At 44.8% G+C, this 22,778-nt stretch overlaps 1 protein-coding gene across 3 annotated transcripts in view; it reads right to left on the reverse strand.

The window, feature by feature from the left end:
• Ptprh (protein tyrosine phosphatase receptor type H) overlaps positions 1 to 22,778 on the reverse strand; it is a 36,884-nt gene that overhangs the window by 10,188 nt on the left and 3,918 nt on the right. For 2 of the 3 annotated variants that reach the window (XM_041655011.1, XM_041655010.1), the window contains exons 4-10: positions 21,504 to 21,770; positions 19,646 to 19,912; positions 17,613 to 17,879; positions 13,711 to 13,977; positions 7,623 to 7,892; positions 4,745 to 5,005; positions 84 to 162 (exon numbers count right to left, since the gene is read on the reverse strand). In XM_041655011.1, coding sequence (XP_041510945.1) covers positions 84 to 162; positions 4,745 to 5,005; positions 7,623 to 7,892; positions 13,711 to 13,977; positions 17,613 to 17,879; positions 19,646 to 19,912; positions 21,504 to 21,770 — 1,678 coding nt within the window. The remainder of the gene's footprint in view (positions 1 to 83; positions 163 to 4,744; positions 5,006 to 7,622; positions 7,893 to 13,710; positions 13,978 to 17,612; positions 17,880 to 19,645; positions 19,913 to 21,503; positions 21,771 to 22,778) is intronic. The other variant, XM_041655012.1, reaches the window with a different exon arrangement.

Here is a 22,778-nt window from a genome sequence, read left to right on the forward strand (position 1 = left end):
GAGCCCAGGACCAGGGATCCTCATCTTCCCTTCTGGGCTCCCGCTAGCCAAACACCCACCACCAGTCCTGTTCCAAGTCTCACCTCCTCTTCAGGAAGAAAATCAGGAGGCCCACAAGGATGAAAAGCAAGAGGATGCCCACGATGACTCCCACAATGACCCCTACAATGAGAAGTGGAGAGATGATGATGATAACAACAACCTCTGTGTGTGTGTGTGTGTGTGTGTGTGTGTGTGTGAGAGAGAGAGAGAGAGAGAGAGAGAGAGAGAGAGAGAGAGAGAGAGAGAGAGAACATGTTCCTTAGAGGTCAGAAGAGGACATCAGACACGCTGGAGATGGAGTTCCATGGAAGATTGGCAACAAAACTCAACAAAAGCACTATGTCTTCTTAGCTGGACGTGGTGACTCCCGCCTTTCACCCCAGCACACAGGAGGCAGAGGCAAGCAATCTCCTGAGAGTTCAAGGCCAGCCTGGTGAGTTCTAGGACAGCCAGGGCTACACAGAGAAACCCTGTCTCGAAAAACAACAACAAAAAGCAACTTAGAAGACAAAGAACTTATCTGGTTCACCATCCCCGTGGGGAAGTCTAGACAGCGTGAACTTGAAGTAGCTAGTCACGTCGCATCCTCAGTCGAGAATGGAGGACAGTGAATTAAGGAATGCCAGTGCTCAATGTATTACTTCCAAGCCTATACAATCCAGGATTCCCTACTCAGGGACCAGTGCCACCCACAGTGGGCAGGGCTTCCTGGTAACCAAGACAACCACCCAAGAATGCATGGGCTTGCTTAATCTAGGCAGTCCCACCCTGAGAATCCCTTCCAAGTGGCTCTGGGCTGTGGCAAGTTGACAGTTAAAACCAACCATTACACAATCCCTCATCTTCATGGCATTAGTTCTCCCTAAGGAGAGAGACTTGGTTTTCTCAGAGATTTGCTTGCCAGAGGAAGGGTGCGGAGCAGTGGAGCTCGGCTGATGTCTGGTAGTACTCAGGGACTTGCTTGTTCCCAGCTCTGATGGGCACAGATCTCCTAGGATCTGTCCTTAGATAGCCAAAGTTCTAGGGCAGACCCATTTCCATCAGCCATGGAAGCTGGAGGCTGCAGCTTCCTGGCAGTCTTGGCTGTACAGAGTTGGTGGTCAACAGACTCCAGGAGGAAGATAATCCTTCACGAGGACTTGCGTACCTCACCAATTTGGTCCTTCATAATTTGACCAGACACTTTGTCCCCTCCAGGATGCTAGTTTGCTAAGGGGGAAACACTCCCAAGCAACAGAGCCGGGCAAACCAAGGTTCAAGAACCATACGTTTAACATTGCATCCACTTCCACTGTCTCTCCAGGATGGTCACCTAGTATTACTAGAATCCCTGATTTCTAGGAAGAGACAAAGGGGACAGTGCTGTGGGAAAATGCTCTTGTGCACTGTAAAGATTTGTCACTCATACAGGTTTAATAAAATGCTGATTGGCCAGTAGCCAGGCAGGAAGTATAGGCGGGGCAACCAGACTAGGAGAATTCTGGGAAGAGGAAAGGCAGAGATGCAGCCACCAGTCAGATGCAGAGGAAGCAGAATGAGAATGTCTTACTGAGATAAGGTACCAAGTCACATGGCTAATCATAGACAAGAACTATGGGTTAATATAAGTTGTAAGAGCTAGTTAGTAAGCCTGAGCTAATAGGCCAAACAGTTTATAATTAATATAAGCCTCTGTGTGTTTCTTTGGGACTGAATGGCTGCAGGACTGGGAGGGACAGAAACTTCCATCTACAGGACAAAGTGAAAGATACATCCCAAGAGGTCATGGTAGGGCCAGCAAGATGGCTCAGGGGGTAGAGGCGCTTGCTGCCAAGCCCAGTGACAGGACCCACATGGTTGAAGGAAACAACTGACTCTAGCAAGTTGTTCTTGACTTCCATACAGGCATAGTGGTGTGTGTGCACCTCCCCCCAAAGACAAATAAATAAATGTAATAAAAAATTTAAAAGAAAGATTAGAGATAGCCGGGCGGTGGTGGCACACGCCTTTAATCCCAGCACTCGGGAGGCAGAGGCAGGTGGATCTCTGTGAGTTCGAGACCAGCCTGGTCTACAAGAGCTAGTGCCAGGACAGGCTCCAAAGCTACAGAGAAACCCTGTCTCGAAAAAAAAAAAAAAAACTAAAAAAAAAAAAAAAAAAAAAGATTAGAGATAAAAATCTACTAAGGTAGAGAATGCAGCTGGATAGATGTGGTTCAACATTTAAAGCACCAGCTGCTCTTCTAGAGGATCTGGGTTCAACTTCCAGCACTCCATGGCAGCCCACAACCATCTGTAACACCAGTTTTAGGGAATCTGAGGCCCTCTTCTGGCCTCTGAGGGTACTGCATGAGAATGGTACACAAACATCCTGAAGGCAAAAACACCTATACAGATAAAAATAAATATTTTTTAATTAAAGAAAATTATTCTCAAATAAATAGTAATGAAAGATGCAATGGCATTGGAAATACACTGTCTAGCATCAAGTTGTTTGGTGACTTCAAGTGAGTGAGTTGTACGGCCAATGGATTTTATCTCTAGAAAACTGTTTTAAGAAAATCAGGAGGGCTAAGGAGTTGGTTCAATCAGTAAAGTGCTTGCCCTGCAAGTGTGAGGACTGAGTTAGGGCTCAGAACATACCAGGCATGCTGGCACGTGTCTATACTATCTCAGAACACACCAGAAGCTGGCACGTGCCTATACTATCTCAGAACTCACCAGGTATGCTGGCACATGCCTATATCATCTCAGAACTCACCAGGTATTCTAGCACGTGCCTATACTATCTTAGAGCACACCACGTATGCTGACATGTGCCTATACTATCTCAGAATACACCAGATGTTGTCATGTACCTATACTATCTCAGAACACACTAGATGCTGGCACATGTCTATACTATCTCAGAATACACCAGATGCTGACACATGCCTATACTATCTCAGAACACACCAGATGTTGTCATGTGCCTATACTATCTCAGAACACACTAGATGCTGGCACATGTCTATACAATCTCAGAATACACCAGATGCTGACACATGCCTATACTATCTCAGAACACACCAGATGTTGTCATGTGCCTATACTATCTCAGAACACACTAGATGCTGGCACATGTCTATACAATCTCAGAATACACCAGATGCTGACACATGCCTATACTATCTCAGAACACACCAGATGTTGTCATGTGCCTATACTATCTCAGAACACACTAGATGCTGGCACATGTCTATACAATCTCAGAATACACCAGATGCTGACACATGCCTATACTATCTCAGAACACACCAGATGTTGTCATGTGCCTATACTATCTCAGAACACACTAGATGCTGGTACATGTCTATACTATCTCAGAACACACCAGATGTTGTCATGTGCCTATACTATCTCAGAACACACCAGATGCTGGCACATGTCTATACTATCTCAGAACACACCAGATGCTGGCACATGCCTACACTATCTCAGAACACACCAGATGCTGACACATGCCTATAAAATCTCAGAACACACCAGATGTTGTCATGTGCCTATACTATCTCAGAACACACTAGATGCTGGCACATGTCTATACTATCTCAGAACACACCAGATGCTGGCACGTGCCTATACTATCTGTCTGGGACAGCAGAGACATGCAGATCCCCCAACCAGCACAACCCCGCTTCGTCAGTTTCAAATCAATGAGAGACTACTTCTCAAAAAGAAAAAACTACGTGGAGCTGTAAGATGGGTCAGGGCTGAGGTGCTGGCACCAGGCCTAAGACACGGAGTTGGGTCCCCGTGACCACATGGCGGAAGGAAACACTTGACGTATGCAATTTGTTTTCTGACCTCTACATGTGCAACATGACATACACACAAATAAAGAAAAATAAACGAGTAAATGTTAGAAAACTATTGTAATGTAGATGCTACATGAACAACACCCAAGACTGTCCTCTGGCCACGTGCATACATACATGTTTTTGCACATGAAGCTGCACACACATGTACAGACTCAGAGAGAAAGAAGGACACACAGAGAAGCCAGAAAACAAAAGGCAGACAGACCAAAACAAAACAAAACACAACAAATAAAAACAAACAAAAATACAAAACAAAAAATAACAACAAACAAAAACCCATGGCCTCCCTTTCCGGCGACCTCTGAAGGCTTGTCCCCGGGCTCCACTCACCTGTACTCTCTGTCCCCGGCTCCACTCACCTGCACCCTCTGTCCCCGGGCTCCACTCACCTGCACCCTCTGTCCCCGGGCTCCACTCACCTGTACTCTCTGTCCCGGGGCTCCACTCACCTGTACTCTCTGTCCCCGGGCTCCACTCACCTGTACTCTCTGTCCCCGGGCTCCACTCACCTGTACTCTCTGTCCCGGGGCTCCACTCACCTGTACTCTCTGTCCCCGGGCTCCACTCACCTGCACCCTCTGTCCCGGGCTCCACTCACCTGTACTCTCTGTCCCGGGGCTCCACTCACCTGCACCCTCTGTCCCCGGCTCCACTCACCTGTACTCTCTGTCCCCGGCTCCACTCACCTGTACTCTCTGTCCCCGGCTCCACTCACCTGTACTCTCTGTCCCCGGGGCTCCACTCACCTGTACTCTCTGTCCCCGGGCTCCACTCACCTGTACTCTCTGTCCCCGGGCTCCACTCACCTGCACCCTCTGTCCCCGGCTCCACTCACCTGTACTCTCTGTCCCCGGCTCCACTCACCTGTACTCTCTGTGTGGCAGGTCACAGAGAAGGGTGAGGCCCTCAGTCCATGCAAGATAGTTGTGATGGTGGCCGTGTAAGACTGAGCTGGCCCAAGATCTGACACAGACATGCCCATCCCACAGGAAGACTGGTTTCTCCGTTGTCCGCCCACTTCCACCTCAAAGGTATCATAACCCCCAGATGGGCAGGGCCAGGTAAGAATGACCCCATAGCCCCCAGAAGTGCTGACACAGGAGGGTTCGCTGACCGCAGCTGGGACTGAGTAAAGAAAACAAGAGGAATCATAAGTATGAGCCATTCACCAAAGATGGTTGGTTCTGCGTGCCCAGCTCTCAGAGGCTAGCCCACTCTCTTCCTCTCCAGACTCAAACACCTCATCTTCTCTTGTCCCCAAACGACTAAAGTCCTCCCAGACTACAAACCCCTACAATGCCTTGGACTCTGTATTACTGAATGTATAAAATTCCAACCTCATGACATTATGGAATTTGTAGTTCACTCGCATTTTTCACTTTAGAAATATTTTAGTTACATGTATGTGTCATTGTATGTGTAAGGATATATAATATTACATATTATATTAGCATATTATATATTAAGATAGTGTATATTAATATATTATATAACAGTATACCTTATTTTAGTGTATGGAATATAATATATTATATATCATACGTTATATATTATATTATGTTATTATGTGTATAATTATTAATATTATGCCAAATTAATTTTATAATTATATACTTATATTATATTGTATCAATATATTGATATGTTAATATTAACATATATTACACACCGTGCATTGGATGTATAATATAACATATGATATGTTAATATGTTAACTATATAATGTATAATTATTATATGTTTGTATATGATATACTATTAATAAATATGATTATATATTTTATATTACCCTACACAGACTATGATATATATCACAGACTATATATAACATTATATATAATATTAATATAATAATATCCCAATAGTGCTGTGATCAGAATTGGACCAAGCCTTAGCAGTAGCTCCAAGAACACTACTGCTATAACCTCCGATTTCGTTCCTCTCAGCCCAGACAGTGAAGTTGTACAAGCTCCCAGGTTCCAGTGTCTCTAATATGATATTAGTGTCAACAGTGTGTTCTACTCTGGTGACAGGATTGTCCTCCAAGGTCCATGAGATCCAGGAGGTGTAGCTGGTATCACGGGAACCCACTGGTGCTGTCCAGCTCAAGCTGATGGATCTGTCGGTCTGGTTCTGGATCCTAAACCATCACAGCATTAGGGACTAGCAGAAGGAACAGAGAATCTAGACTGTAGAGTGGTGATAAGCCTGACCTTGAGCTGCCCAGCCTGTGAAGGACACTTAGTCATAGGACCTCAGATGGCCTGGGCTCCTGTAGCAGCACACTCAGATATCGACAGCTGCTACTGACATCTGGACAGACCCAGACGTGGCCACAGTGTTCCCATGGCCCAGCCAGGAGGCAGGGCTAGAAGAGTTGTGGGTTAAAGAGTGGAGCCCATGTGAATGTGTAAAACGGGGCAGCCCCTGTAGAAATCAGTACAGGAGTCCAAAAACTAAAGCTAGAATATCCGTATCACCCAGATGTATCGCCCCAGCCCGGGGGTGGATCTGAAAAAGGGTTGTTTCATCTTGTCTTGTTGTAAGGTCTCATGTCAGCTAGGCTGGCCTTCAAGTTGATATACAGCCAGGGTAACCCTGACCTCATCATCCTCTGCCTCCACTTTCCAACAGCTGGGATTTCAGGCCTGTACCTCCACAGTTGACCCAGATTTGAAGCCAGCATTCCACAGAAATATGTTCATATCCGCCATTACTGCTATACTAGTTACAATAGCCAAGATACAGGGCCCTCCTAGAGGTTCATCTGTAGACAAGTTGATAAAGAAAATGTGATATCACACACGAGAGGGGGGGGCACTGGAATTTTATTCAGCTATAAAGAAGAATGAAATTATGACATTTTCAGGAAAATTGGTGGAATATTAAACATGACTAAAGACTCAGAAAACAAGAATTAACGTTTTCCTCTCATGTACAATCTGTATCTAAAGCATATATATATGTTTTATATATATATATCTATAGTATGTATGCAAGGGGCTGGGAGGGGACAAAGACGAGGTCTAAAGGGGAAAAAGGAAGGAAGAAGAGGAAATTTTCAGGGACCATGAGAGTTACAGCAGGTGACAGCTAGTATTCAGATGTTAGCCCACCGGAGGAATAAGGATCTGATGGAGGTTAGTCCTGTCCAGACAAGGTCTATACCCCCTATACCTGCACTGTAGGGTGTAATCTCATGTAACATGTATATGTAATCTCATGAGAACATCTCAGTCTTATGGGCACATGTAATTGTGGGTGGTGAGAAAGATGACTTAATTTAGATATATAGTCTTGATAGAATATATACTGAGACATGCTTCATAACTGGATCTATGTGTCCCACAGGGACTGTGGACATTTAAAAGCCTGTCTTGTTCCTCGGCTCATTGGGAGACTCTATGGGACCTCCAGTGAGAGAATGTAAGTCATGTAGTCACAAACCTTGGTTCCCACAATCTCTGTTCCACTCCCTGAGATAAAATTAGAAGCCAGCTCCGTGAAATTATCCTTTGTGGGGGGCAAGGGTTCAACATAGGATTTCTCTGTAGCTTTGAAGCCTGCCCGGGAACTCACTCAGTAGACCAGGCTGGCCTTACACACAAAGAGATTTGCCTACTTCTGCCTCCCAAGTTCTAGGATTAAAGATGTGTGCTGCCACCACCACCAGGCTCTCCTGTCACCCCTTAAACCTGTCCCTTCCCAAGGAAGAAAGAATACAAGAGAGTCTGCCTCTCACCTGTAGAGGCATTGATGGTCACCGTGGTGCTTCTGATTCCATCGTATTCAACCCACACGGAAAATTCATATGTAGAACCAGGAGCAAGGTTATCCACCACGACACTGGTGTTCGTTGTGCTTTTATTTTTATAGTTGTCCTCATCTCCAGGCCACTGGACCCAATAGGTCAGGTTAACTGTGTCATTACGACCATCTGGTTTGTCCCAGCTCAGGGTGATGGAGCTGTTGGTCTGAGTTTCCACACTCAGGTTTCTTACTGGGTTTGGAGCTGAAATGGGAACAGAGGGGACATCAAGGGTTGTTCCAGGTGACAGAAGCAGGATGACTCAGACCTATTTATTCCAATATGGCAGCACAGTTTCCATTTGCCTCTGAATTCTTAGAATGTGGCTGGTTGTCACGAGGATGCTGGTGAGGTTAATGCACAGAGCTGTATTTATTACTAAGATGAATAATGTCAGACCTAGCAGAGCATGGTGGCTCCTGTCTGTGAATTCAGGACTCGGGAAGCTGAGGCAGAAGGACAGCAGGGGACAGAGCAAGATCCTGTTCAAAGAAAGAAGAAATGAAGGAAATAATAAGAACGTTCCCCAAGTCCAACCTCATTGCTTTTTAAAATATGGGTTGCATGTAGAAATGAGATGCTCTAGATCTTTCCAAAATCTCTCATGAAGCCTGATGGTGAGGGTGCTCACCTTTAATTCTAGCACTTGGAAGGCAGGTGGATTTCTGTGAATTTGAGGCCACCCTAGTCTACAAAAAGAGTTTCAGGACTGCCAGGGCTGTTACACAGAGAAACCCTGTCTCAAGAAACCAAAAAGAAAAACTAATCTCTCATGAAGGTCAATGGCATCTTTCTTCTTTCTTTCCCTCTATTTTAGAGCAGCTGATAGAAGACTGTAACTGGAGGCTGAGCTTTCATTTCCCAGGCGCCCAGTACTGAGTAATCACACAGAAACTTATATTAATTAGAAACTGTTTGGCCTATTAGCTCAGGCTTATTACTGACTAGATCACACAATTAACTTAAGCCGTTTATAATAATCTATATACCAACACGTGACTGCTGCTTACCAATATGTTCTGGTATCTTCCTCCTACGGCAGCTACATGGCATCTCCCTAACTAAAACTTCTTTTATTATGTATCCTTTTTCCCTGTATCCTGCCTGGCCCTATTTGGTCTGGCTCTTGACCAAATCAGCTTCTTTATTAACCAATGGTAATAAAATATATTCACAGCATGCAGAGGGGGGTCCCACATCAGAAGACTGAAGTTTAAGTGTGTGGCTTCCTTTCCATTTCTGCCCCCTTCTCCTGACAGCTCCCACCCACCCTCTAACCACACACCATCACCAACAAAGGGATGAGACACCAGATGTGAGGCTGGAGAGAAGGCTCAGAGCTTAAGAGCATTTCCTGCTCATGCTAAGGACCCAGAGTTCAGTTCCTAGCATCCAGAAGCAGCTCACAACTGTCTGTCGATTTCCAAAGGATCCTAAACCCCACCTGGTTACAAGGACAATGCATGAACCTGGGGCACTTGCACATGTGCAAGAAAAACACTCAAATACATAAACTAAATAGATAAAATCTTTTTAAGAACTTGAGCCAGGTGTGATGGTGCATACTTATTTATTTTTTTAATATTTATTTATTATGTATACAATGTTCTGTCTGTGTGTATGCCTGCAGGCCTCTTTACAGATGGTTGTGAGCCACCATGTGGTTGCTGGGAATTGAACTCAGGACCTTTGGAAGAGCAGGCAATGCTCTTAACTGCTGAGCCATCTCTTCAGCCCCCGATGGTGCACACTGATAATACAAGCATCTAGGAAGTACTGGCAGGAGGGGTTGTGAGGTCCAGGCCTCAGAGGCTAATAAGAGAGAGACAGAGGGAGGGTGTGAGAGAAAGCAGGCAGAGGGTAGTAAACAGATAATGTCTTCTCTCATCTCTGCAGTTACTGAGTCACCAGGAGCTGTGACTCCATCTCTTCCCACCCATAAGGAATGTTTATAGAAAGAGCCAGGATCCAGTGCATCCATGGTGACATTGGAGGTTGATGTGTCTGGAGTCTCACTTTCACCACCATACCACATGCTCTGGGCTCAGTAGGTGAGGTCCCGGGAAAAGGAGCACTCAGGGACATCCCAAATCAGGGTGATGGAGCTGTTAGTCTCATCTTCGACCCAAAGGTTTCCCACTGGGTTTGAAACAGAAAATAAGGGCAGAAGGGAGAATGATTTCTCCCCAAATTTCTTCAATCTATGAAACCTGTGTGACTTGTGACTACAATACAATCTTATCACTTGGGAGGCTAAGGCAAAAGGAATTCATAAGTTCAAAGACAGCCTGGGCTTCATAGTGAACTCCAGATGGGGATATGGAGTCATATCCATACTAGAGACTGCACACACAAACACAGATATATGAGAGCAATGAATAAATTAAGATAAAGTAAAAGAAAGAAATTAGATACTGAGCCACAGAGGAAGACAGCTGACAATAAGCTCTGGCTACACACACACAAATTCTCACACACACATTCACACAGAGTACTAAATCAGTCGGGGGTGGCATGTGCCTTTGATCCCAGCACATGGGAGGCAGAAAGTTTGAAACCAGCTGGGTCTAAAGACTGAGTTATGGTGAACAATGGATTAATATAAGCTACAAGAGCTAGTAAGAAGCCTGAGCTAATGGGTCAATCAGTTTATAAGTAATGCAGACTCTCTGTGTGAATTTTCTTTGGGACTTGCCAGCTGTGGGGTACTGGGCAGGACAGAAACCCCAACAAACTGGCCCTCATGTTGCAGAATGGTGCCCACATGGATAACTGCATCCACATAAAGCCTGAGACAGCTTGGGAAGTAATTCTAGAACAAAATAACAGCATTATGCATGGCTTCTTGGTAGCAGTAATTTCTCGGGTCTACTCTGCTTGCTAGAGGCAAGCAAGTGCTCTCATCTAAGAAAGGCTTCCTGACTCAGCTTTAGCCACAAAACCCTGCAGCTCTTTAAGAGGACCTTAAATAGTGTTGATAAAAGCTGACCTCATGCTTGTTGGTTTTCAGCTGTAGCAGGAAAAAAGCTGCACCATTTTAAAATGCCTGCTTTCTGGGCCGTCCTGCCAATGCAAACTCTTTAAGACAGGAGGTCTGACTACAGAGAGAGTATTTGAGTGTTGTTTGTAGACACACTGTTACAGCTTGCTTGCTGGCAAGGACCTTGAAACACCATAGAGTTGTGGCAATAAACATGGCAATAGTCAGTACCTCAGCCATGAGGCGTCTACCACTGAACCACCCATGCCATGGCTGAAATGTCAGAAAGCTAAGAAATAGGTTGGATCCAGCCATCAAAGACACGGCTTTAATCCTACCCACATTGCTTAGCAAATTAAAGACTCATGTAGTCAGAAAAAGAGAGATATACAGTAAAGAGAGATTCAAAGACAAAGAAAACCTCTAAATGGTTTACAGTATGTTAAAAATATATGCAGGTTAAAGATTAAAGTTCTTAAAGTAAAAAAGAGAGAGAGTAGTTGGGTGTGGTGATACACACCTTTAATCCCAACATTTGGAAGGCAGAGGTACATTGACCTCTGAGACTTCAAGGAGCAGAAATAGATTGACTTCTATGACTTCAAAGTGTTGTAGTACACACCTTTAATCCCAGCACTGGGGAGGCAGAGGCAAGCGGATTTCTGTGAGTTCAAGGACAGCCTGGTCTACAGTGTGAGTTCCAGGACAAAGATACACAGAAACCCTGTCTCAAAAAGTAAAGATATAAGAAATAGAGGTTAAAATAAAGCCACGTAAAGATAAAAAACACACAGAGAATCTGGATACTATTTGTTATTATGCTCTCTTTGAACTGTTTGAATGCTGAGGAAGGAGCAATAGCTGCTAAAAGATACTTGCTAATAAATGCTGCTGAATTAATCCAAGATAGGTATTTTGAAAATACCTTAACTTTAAAATTGAAGTCAAAAAGGTATGTTACTTTGGAGAAGAGATTTTGCTTTTGTTTCCACAGGAAATGAGAAACTGTGGATTTATTCTGAATTAAGAAAAATCAGGTTTGATCAAGGAAGATCACCTGAGAAATCTCCAGAAGGAACAGATGGCCCGGATATCTGAGTTCTACAACCAGAACATATTCAAGACTGCTGCCCGAAATGATCAAGACTCACAGGATACTCCAGTCAGGACTTGATTATAACTCTAAATTTTCTTTAGGTCCCTATAAGATTATCAACGCCCCCAGCCAGCAGAAAGTAGCCTAAAAATCTACACCCACATTCCCCAAAAAAAAAAATGAACTATAGATATTTTCCTTTGTTTAAAAATAAAAAAGAGGGGGAAGTGGTAGAGGAGAATTGTCTGTATTCTCTGTCAATCATGTTTTAAATAAACACTGATTGGCCAAGCTGCAAGTATAGGCGGGTCAACCAGACAGGAAGTAGAGGTGGGGTGGTGAGAACAGGAGAATTTGGGAAGCAGAAAGCTCCCTCGACTCCTGCCAAGATCACAGAAGAAGCAGGATGAGACGAACCCTGCTGAAAAAGGTACTGAGCCATGTAGCTAACATAGATAATAATTATGTGTTAATATACATTGCAAGAGCTAATAAGAAGCCTGAGCTAAGGGGCCAATCAGTTTTATAACTTATGTAGATCTCTGTGTAATTATCTTTGGGACTTGCTGACTGTGGGGTCCCAGGTGGGACAGAAACCCCAAAAAGTTGGCCCTAATGTTACAGACTTAAATGGTCTAAGATTCCCAGAAAACCTCTGTCTTGAAAAACAAAATGATAAATGGATAGATAAATAGATATAGATAGACAGAACATAAATAAATAAATAAATAAATAAATAAATAAATAAATAAAATAAGAATGAGACAGGATGTGCACATGCAGAAGCCCACAGAGCTATAGGGACCAAGTAGGGGCCAGTGCATGAACTGCAACCAGCTACCTTCATGGCTCCTCAGGATTAGTCAAAGACTCTGCTGTCTGTAGGGATGGTGGTTATCATGGAGCCTTGGGAATGGCTGAGATGTTGAAGAGATATCTGTCAGCCCTTCTAAGGGATTATAACGGAAAAGAAGTTAATAGATTGAAAGAACAGGAAGATAAAGAGGACATGTGCAATGCTGTCTTTGGGATGACAAGGCTGTAGTACAAATGAACCCCAGCAGCTGTGCTTGTAGACATGAAGCCTACACAAGATTAAAGCCCTAAGTACGCAGCCATAAAGAGAGAAGGCCCTCTTGAGACCTTAGCACTCCAGGATTGCTGATTGAGAGGAAGCCACTGTCTTCGGTGACACAGCCACCTCAGTGGGTAACTCTATACCCACACCAGGTCAGAAAGTAAAAACAAAGGTCAACGCAGTTGTTCCTCAGATCAACTGTCCTGAAATTGTTCTGATTGGGGCTCTAAGTAGGGACCAATGGGAAGAACAGCTATTCCTAATCCTCACATTTATGTAGGTCATGGACCCCGTTGTGGGGTGGGATGGGTGAGAACAATAAGAAGTCCAATAGGGAGGTACAAGTTTTGTGTGATGCGTGAGTTCCTGGGACGTGGCCAGTCACATGCCATTGAGCTGGAATAATTTACTATGAAATTAGGAATGCTGGTGTTGTGCTCCCTTTATGCTCATAATATAAAGAAAGGGTCTTCTTGGACCCACAGGGTCACAGAACTATGAGGGTCAACTTCACCTATGTCGAGTTTCATCTGTTTAACGTGAGTGACAAACGCAGATATTCGCTTGTTTGTGTTTCAGTCTAGTTCTGTTTGATTGTGGAATCTGCTACCTTCTGTATTCTCTCTCTCTCTCTCTCTCTCTCTCTCTCTCTCTCTCTGTCTCTTTCAACATGGTTACTCTGTGTTGCTCTGACTGTTTAGAAACTCACTCTGTAGAGCAGGCCAACCTCAGAGTCAAAGAGATCTGCCTGTCTCTGGAGTCCAGGAGCTAGGATTAAAGGTGTGCACTACCAGCATCAGGCTCTCCAGTCACCCCTAAACTCGTCCCTTCAAAATAAAGAAAGAATACAAGAGATTCTGCCTCTCACCTGTGGAGGCGTTGAGGGTCTCCGTGGTGCTATTGATTTCATTTTTTTCTACCCACATGAAAAATTCATATGTAGAAGCAGGAGCAAGGCTATCCACCACAAAACTAGTGGTTGTTGTGCTTTTAGATACATTGCTGTAGTCTTCTCCAAGCCACTGGATCCAGTAGGTAAGGTTAGATGGGTCATGACCTTCTGGTTCGTCCCAGCTCAGGGTGATGGAGCTGTTGTTCTGAGTTTCCACCCTCAGGTTTCTTACTGGGTTTGGAGCTGAAAACAAGGGTAGAAGGGAGAATCATTTTCCTCATATCCACAACCTGTGAAACCTGTGTGAGTTGTGCCTACAATACAATCTCATCCCTTGGGAGGCTGAGGCAGAAGGATTTCATGAGTTCAAAGAGAGCCTGTGCTTCAAAGTAAAGTCTAGGCTGGGGATATGGAGTCATATCCACACTTGAGTGTGCACACACAAACACAGATATATGACAGCAATGAGTAAACTAAGATAAAGTAAAATAAATAAATAAGATACTGAGCCACACAGGAAAAGAGCTGACAATAAGCTCTGGCTACACACACACAAATCTCACACAACATTCACACAGAGTACTAAATCAGCGGGTGTGGTGGCATGTGCCTTTAATGCCAGAAAGAAGGAGGCAGTCAGTTTGAGATCAGCCACGGCTACAGACTGAGTTCCAACATAGTTTGGGCTACTCAAAGAAACGCTGTCTTAAAAAGTAAAAGATAAAGAGATAAATTGATAGATCGATAGATAGGGAAATAGATAGACACATAAAAATATAAATCAATCAACCAAAATAAGAATGAGTCAGGTTGTGCACATGCAGAAGCCCACAGAGCTCCAGGAACCAAGTGGGGGCCAGTGCATGGACTTGTACCAGGAACCATCATGGCTCCTCAGCCTTGGTCATAGAAGCTGCTGTCTGTAGGGATGGTGGTTAACACAGAGACTCAGGGATGGCTGGGGTGTTGAAGATATGTCTGTCAAACCCTCCAAGGCACAGAGATCATCATGGAAAAGGGTGAACAGAATGTAAGATCAGGAAGATAAAGAGGACATGTGCAATGCTCTCTGTGGGATGACAAGGCTGTAGTACAAATGAACCCCAGCAGCTGTGCTTGTAGGTATGAAGCCTACACAAGATTAAAGCCCTAAGTACTCAGCCATAAAGAGAGAAGGCCCTCTTGAGACCTTAGCACTCCAGGATTGCTGATTGAGAGGAAGCCACTGTCTTCAGTGACACAACCACCTCAGTGGGTAACTCCATACCTACACCAGGTCAGAAAATAAAAACAAAGGTCAACGCAGTTGTTCCTCAGATCAACTGTCCCGAAATTGTTCTGATTGGGGCTCTAAGTAGGGACCAATGGGAAGAACAGCTATTTCTAATCCTCACATTTATGTAGGTCATGGACCCCATTGTGGGGTGGGATGGGTGAGAACAATAAGAAGTCCAATAGGGAGGTACAAGTTTTGTGATGCGTGAGTTCCTGCGACGTGGCCAGTCACATGCCATGGAGCTGGAACAGTTTACTATGAAATTAGGAATGCCGGTGTTGTGCTCCCTTGAGGCTCATAATATAAAGAAAGGGTCCTCTTGGACCCACTGGGTCACAGACGATAAAGGTCAACATCACCTTTGTGGAACTTTATCTGTTTAAAGTGGGTGATAAAAACCAGATATTCACTTGTTTGTCTTTCAGTCTAGTTCTGTTTGAATGTGCAATCTGCCACCTCTGTCCTCTCTTCCTCTCTCTCTCTCTCTCTCTCTCTCTCTCTCTCTCTCTCTCTCTCTCCACGATTACTCTGTGTTGCTCAGGCTGTCCAGAAACTCACTCTGCAGAGCAGGCCGACATCAGAGTCACAGAGATCTGCCTGGTCTAAAGATCAAGTCCTAGGAAAAAAGGGGAGCACCACCACTATCAGGCTCTCTGGTCACCCCTAAACATGTCCCTTCAAAATAAAGAAAGAATATAAGAGAGTCTGCCTCTCACCTGTGGAGGCGTTGAGGGTCTCCGTGGTGCTATTGATTTCATTTTTTTCTACCCACATGAAAAATTCATATGTAGAAGCAGGAGCAAGGCCATCCACCACAAAACTGGTGTTTGTTGTGCTTTTAGGTTCATTGCTGTAGTCCTCTCCAAAACACTGGATCCAGTAGGTAAGGTTAGATGTGTCATGACCTTCTGGTTCGTCCCAGCTCAGGGTGACGGAGCTGTTGTTCTGAGTTTCTACCCTCAGGTTTCTTACGGGGTTTGGAGCTGAAAACAAGGGCAGAAGGGAGAGTCATTTTCCTCATATCCACAACCTGTGAAACCTGTGTGAGTTGTGCCTACAGTACAATCTCATCCCTTGGGAGGCTGAGGCAGGAGGACTTCATGAGTTCAAAGACAGTCTGGTCTTCATAGTGAATTCCAGGCTGGGAATATGGAGTCATAGCCACACTTGAGTGTGCACACACAAACACAGACATACGATAGCAATGAATAAACTAAGATAAATTAAAATAAATTAAAAACATACTGAGCCACAGAGGAAGACAGCTGACAATAAGCTCTGGCTACACACACACACACAAATCTCACACAACATTCACACAGAGCACTAAATTGGCTGGGTGTGGTGGCATGTGCCTTTAATCCCAGCACGTGGGAGGCAATCAGTTTGAGTCCATCCAGGTCTACAAAATGAGTTACGAGACAGTCTAGGCTATCCAGAGAAACTCTATCTCAAAAATCAAAATCAAAAATAGAAGACAGAAGTTATATAAAGAAATAGATAGATATAATATATAAATAAATAAAACAAAATAAAAATAAGCCAGGATATTCATGAGCAGACACCCACAGAGCTCCAGGGACAAATGGGGGTTAGTGCATGGACTGGTACCAGCGACCTTCATGGCTCTTCAGCCTTGGTCATAGAACTGCTGTCTGTAGGGATGGTGGTTAAGACGGAGACTTGGGATGGCCGCGATGTTGAAGACATGTCTGTCAGCCCATCCAAGGCTCAGAGATCATCATGGAAAAGGGTGAACAGAATGTAAGAACAGGAAGATAAAGAGGATATGTGCAATGTTGTCTTGGGGATGACAAGGCTGTAGTACAAATGACCTCAGCAGCTGTGCTTGTAGGTATGAAGCCTACACAAGATTAAAGCCCTAAGTACTCAGCCATAAAGAGAGAAGGCCCTCTTGAGACCTTAGCACTCCAGGATTGCTGATTGAGAGGAAGCCACTGTCTTCGGTGACACAGCCACCTCAGTGGGTAACTCCATACCCACACCAGGTCACAAAATAAAAACAAAAGGCAATGCAGTTGTTCCTCACATTGCCTGTCTTTAAATTGCTCTGAGTTGGGGCTCTAAGTAGAGACCAATGGGAAAAGCACCTGGTCCTCCCATTTATGTAGGTCATGGACCCCGTGATGGGTTGAGATGGCTGAGAACAGTAGGAAGTCCAATAGGGAGGCGCAAATTTTGTGTGATGGGTGACCTCTTGAGATGTGGCCACTCCCTGCTATTCCCATCTTTGTATCTCAGCCTAGGTCTGTTGGATTGTGGAATCTGCCACCTTCTGTCCCTCCTCTCTCTCTCTCTCTCTCTCTCTCTCTCTCTCTCTCTCTCTATCCTTCTATCTCTTTCTCTCTCTCTCTCTCTCTCTCTCTCTCTCTCTCTCTCGACACGGTTACTCTGTATTGCTCTGACTGTTCAGAAACTCACTCTGTTGAGCAGGCCGACCTCGGAGTCGAATAGATCTGCCTGGCTCTGACACCCAATTGTGAGGATTAAAAGTGTGCACGAACACCACCAGGCTCTCTGGTCACCCCATAAACACATCCCTTCAAAAGGAAGAACAGATACAAGAGAGTCTGCCTCTCACCTGTGGAGGCGTTGAGGGTCTCCATGGTGCTATTGATTTCATCTTTTTCTACCCACACGAAAAATTCATATGTAGAAGCAGGAGCAAGGTTATCCACCATGACACTGGTGTTTGTTGTGTTTGTAAGTCCATTGCTGTCATTTTTTCCAAGCCACTGGATCCAGTAGGTCAGGTTAACTGTGTCATGACCTTCTGGTTCATCCCATATCAGGGTGATGGAGCTGTCTGTCTGAGTTTCCACACTCAGGTTTGTCACTGGGTTTGGAGCTGAAAACAAGGGTAGAAGGGAGAATCATTTTCCTCATATCCTCAACCTGTGAAACCTGTGTGACTTGTGCCTACAATACAGTCTCATCCCTTGGGAGGCTGAGGCAGGAGGACTTCATGAGTTCAAAGACAGTCTGGTCTTCATAGTGAATTTCAGGCTGGGAATATGTAGTCATATCCACACTTGAGTGTGCACACACAAACACAGACATACGATAGCAATGAATAAACTAAGATAAAGTAAAATAAATAAATAAGATACTGAGCCATACAGGGAGACAGCAGGCAATAAGCTCTGGCTACACACACACAAATCTCACACAACATTCATACAGAATACTAAATTGGCTGGGTGTGGTGGCATGTGCCTTTAATTCCAGCATGTCGGAGGCAGTCAGTTTGAGTCCAGTCAGGACTACACAATGAGTTACGAGACAGTCTAGGCTATCCAGAGAAACTCTATCTCAAAAATCAAAATCGAAGCCGGGCGGTGGTGGCGCACGCCTTTAATCCCAGCACTTGGGAGGCAGAGGCAGGCAGATCTTTGTGAGTTCGAGACCAGCCTGGTATACAAGAGCTAGTTCCAGGACAGGCTCCAAAACCACAGAGAAACCCTGTCTCGAAAAACCAAGGGAAAAAAATCAAAATCAAAAAAGAAGATAGAAGTTATATAAAGAAATAGACAGACAATATAAATAAATAAAACAAAATAACAATGAGCCAGGATATGCACGAGCAGATGCCCTCAGAGCTTCAGCGACAATTCGGGGCCAGTGCATGGACTAGTACCAGCGACCTTCATGGCTTCTCAGCCTTGGTCATAGAACTGCTGTCTGTAGGGATGGTGGTTAAGACGGAGACTTGGGATGGCCGCGAAGTTGAAGACATGTCTGTCAGCCCATCCAAGGCTCAGAGATCATCATGGAAAAGGGTGAACAGAATGTAAGAATAGGAAGATAAAGAGGACATGTGCAATGCTGTCTTTGGGATGACAAGGCTGTAGTACAAAAGACCCCAGCACCTGTGCTTGTAGGTATGAGGCCTACACAAGATTAAAGCCCTAAGTACTCAGCCATAAAGAGAGAAGGCCCTCTTGAGACCTTAGCACTCCAGGATTGCTGATTGAGAGGAAGCCACTGTCTTCGGTGACACAGCCACCTCAGTGGGTAACTCCATACCCACACCAGGTCACAAAATAAAAACAAAAGGCAATGCAGTTGTTCCTCACATTGCCTGTCTTTAAATTGCTCTGAGTTGGGGCTCTAAGTAGAGACCAATGGGAAAATCACCTGGTCCTGGTCCTCCCATTTATGTAGGTCATGGACCCCGTGATGGGTTGAGATGGCTGAGAACAATAGGAAGTCCAGTAGGGAGGTGCAAGTATTGTGTGATGGGTGACCTCTTGAGATGTGGCCACTCCCTGCTATTCCCATCTTTGTATCTCAGCCTAGGTCTGTTGGATTGTGGAATCTGCCACCTTCTGTCCCTCCTCTCTCTCTCTCTCTCTTTCTCTCTCTCTCTCTCTCTCTATCTCTATCTCTATCTCTATCTCTATCTCTATCTCGACACGGTTACTCTGTATTGCTCTGACTGTTCAGAAACTTACTCTGTTGAGCAGGCTGACCTCGGAGTCGAAGAGATCTGCCTGGCTCTGACACCCAATTGTGAGGATTAAAAGTATGCACGAACACCACCAGGCTCTCTGGTCACCCCATAAACACATCCCTTCAAAATAAAGAACAGGTACAAGAGAGTCTGCCTCTCACCTGTGGAGGCGTTGAGGGTCTCCATGGTGCTATTGATTTCATCTTTTTCTACCCACACGAAAAATTCATATGTAGAAGCAGGAGCAAGGTTATCCACCATGACACTGGTGTTTGTTGTGTTTGTAAGTCCATTGCTGTCATTTTTTCCAAGCCACTGGATCCAGTAGGTCAGGTTAACTGTGTCATGACCTTCTGGTTCATCCCATATCAGGGTGATGGAGCTGTCTGTCTGAGTTTCCACACTCAGGTTTGTCACTGGGTTTGGAGCTGAAAACAAGGGTAGAAGGGAGAATCATTTTCCTCATATCCTCAATCTGTTAAACCTTTGTGACTTGTGCCTACAATACAATCTCATCCCTTGGGAGGCTGAGGCAGGAGGACTTCATGAGTTCAAAGACAGTCTGGTCTTCATAGTGAATTCCAGGCTGGGGATATGGAGTCATATCCACACTTGAGTGTGCACACACAAACACAGACATACGATAGCAATGAATAAACTAAGATAAAGTAAAATGAATCAATAAGATACTGAGCCACACAGGGAGACAACAGACAATAAGCTCTGGCTACACACACACACAAATCTCACACAACATTCACACAGAGTACTAAATTGGCTGGCTGTGGTGGCATGTGCCTTTAATCCCAGCATGTCGGAGGCAGTCAGTTTGAGTCCAGTCAGGTCTACACAATGAGTTACGAGACAGTCTAGGCTATCCAGAGAAACTCTATCTCAAAAATCAAAATCAAAAAAAGAAGATAGAAGTTATATAAAGAAATAGACAGACAATATAAATAAATAAAACAAAATAACAATGAGCCAGGATATGCACGAGCAGATGCCCTCAGAGCTTCAGCGACAATTCGGGGCCAGTGCATGGACTAGTACCAGCGACCTTCATGGCTTCTCAGCCTTGGTCATAGAACTGCTGTCTGTAGGGATGGTGGTTAAGACGGAGACTTGGGATGGCCGCGATGTTGAAGACATGTCTGTCAGCCCATCCAAGGCTCAGAGATCATCATGGAAAAGGGTGAACAGAATGTAAGAACAGGAAGATAAAGAGGACATGTGCAATGCTGTCTTTGGGATGACAAGGCTGTAGTACAAAAGACCCCAGCACCTGTGCTTGTAGGTATGAGGCCTACACAAGATTAAAGCCCTAAGTACTCAGCCATAAAGAGAGAAGGCCCTCTTGAGACCTTAGCACTCCAGGATTGCTGATTGAGAGGAAGCCACTGTCTTCGGTGACACAGCCACCTCAGTGGGTAACTCCATACCCACACCAGGTCACAAAATAAAAACAAAAGGCAATGCAGTTGTTCCTCACATTGCCTGTCTTTAAATTGCTCTGAGTTGGGGCTCTAAGTAGAGACCAATGGGAAAATCACCTGGCCCTGGTCCTCCCATTTATGTAGGTCATGGACCCCGTGATGGGTTGAGATGGCTGAGAACAATAGGAAGTCCAGTAGGGAGGTGCAAGTATTGTGTGATGGGTGACCTCTTGAGATGTGGCCACTCCCTGCTATTCCCATCTTTGTATCTCAGCCTAGGTCTGTTGGATTGTGGAATCTGCCACCTTCTGTCCCTCCTCTCTCTCTCTCTCTCTCTATCTCTATCTCTATCTCTATCTCTATCTCTATCTCTATCTCTATCTCGACACGGTTACTCTGTATTGCTCTGACTGTTCAGAAACTTACTCTGTTGAGCAGGCCGACCTCGGAGTCGAAGAGATCTGCCTGGCTCTGACACCCAATTGTGAGGATTAAAAGTATGCACGAACACCACCAGGCTCTCTGGTCACCCCATAAACACATCCCTTCAAAATAAAGAACAGGTACAAGAGAGTCTGCCTCTCACCTGTGGAGGCGTTGAGGGTCTCCATGGTGCTATTGATTTCATCTTTTTCTACCCACACAAAAAATTCATATGTAGAAGCAGGAGCAAGGTTATCCACCATGACACTGGTGTTTGTTGTGTTTGTAAGTCCATTGCTGTCATTTTTTCCAAGCCACTGGATCCAGTAGGTCAGGTTAACTGTGTCATGACCTTCTGGTTCATCCCATATCAGGGTGATGGAGCTGTCTGTCTGAGTTTCCACACTCAGGTTTGTCACTGGGTTTGGAGCTGAAAACAAGGGTAGAAGGGAGAATCATTTTCCTCATATCCTCAATCTGTTAAACCTTTGTGACTTGTGCCTACAATACAATCTCATCCCTTGGGAGGCTGAGGCAGGAGGACTTCATGAGTTCAAAGACAGTCTGGTCTTCATAGTGAATTTCAGGCTGGGAATATGTAGTCATATCCACACTTGAGTGTGCACACACAAACACAGACATACGATAGCAATGAATAAACTAAGATAAAGTAAAATGAATAAATAAGATACTGAGCCATACAGGGAGACAGCAGGCAATAAGCTCTGGCTACACACACACAAATCTCACACAACATTCACACAGAATACTAAATTGGCTGGGTGTGGTGGCATGTGCCTTTAATTCCAGCATGTCGGAGGCAGTCAGTTTGAGTCCAGTCAGGACTACACAATGAGTTACGAGACAGTCTAGGCTATCCAGAGAAACTCTATCTCAAAAATCAAAATCAAAGCCGGGCGGTGGTGGTGCACGCCTTTAATCCCAGCACTTGGGAGGCAGAGGCAGGCAGATCTTTGTGAGTTCGAGACCAGCCTGGTCTACAAGAGCTAGTTCCAGGACAGGCTCCAAAACCACAGAGAAACCCTGTCTCGAAAAACCAAGGGAAAAAAAATCAAAATCAAAAAAGAAGATAGAAGTTATATAAAGAAATAGACAGACAAAATATAAATAAATAAACAAAATAAGAATGAGCCAGGATATGCACGAGCAGACGTCCACAGAGCTCCAGCGACAAGTGGGGGCCAGTGCATGGACTAGTACCAGCGACCTTCATGGCTCTTCAGCCTTGGTCATAGAACTGCTGTCTGTAGGGATGGTGGTTAAGACGGAGACTTGGGATGGCCGCGATGTTGAAGTCATGTCTGTCAGCCCATCCAAGGCTCAGAGATCATCATGGAAAAGGGTGAACAGAATGTAAGAACAGGAAGATAAAGAGGACATGTGCAATGTTGTCTTGGGGATGACAAGGCTGTAGTAC

The sequence above is a fragment of the Microtus oregoni genome, unplaced genomic scaffold, assembly GCF_018167655.1.
Source record: "Microtus oregoni isolate MIOR12 unplaced genomic scaffold, Mior012 000006F_ref0000085, whole genome shotgun sequence".
NCBI classification, from domain to species: domain Eukaryota; kingdom Metazoa; phylum Chordata; class Mammalia; order Rodentia; family Cricetidae; genus Microtus; species Microtus oregoni.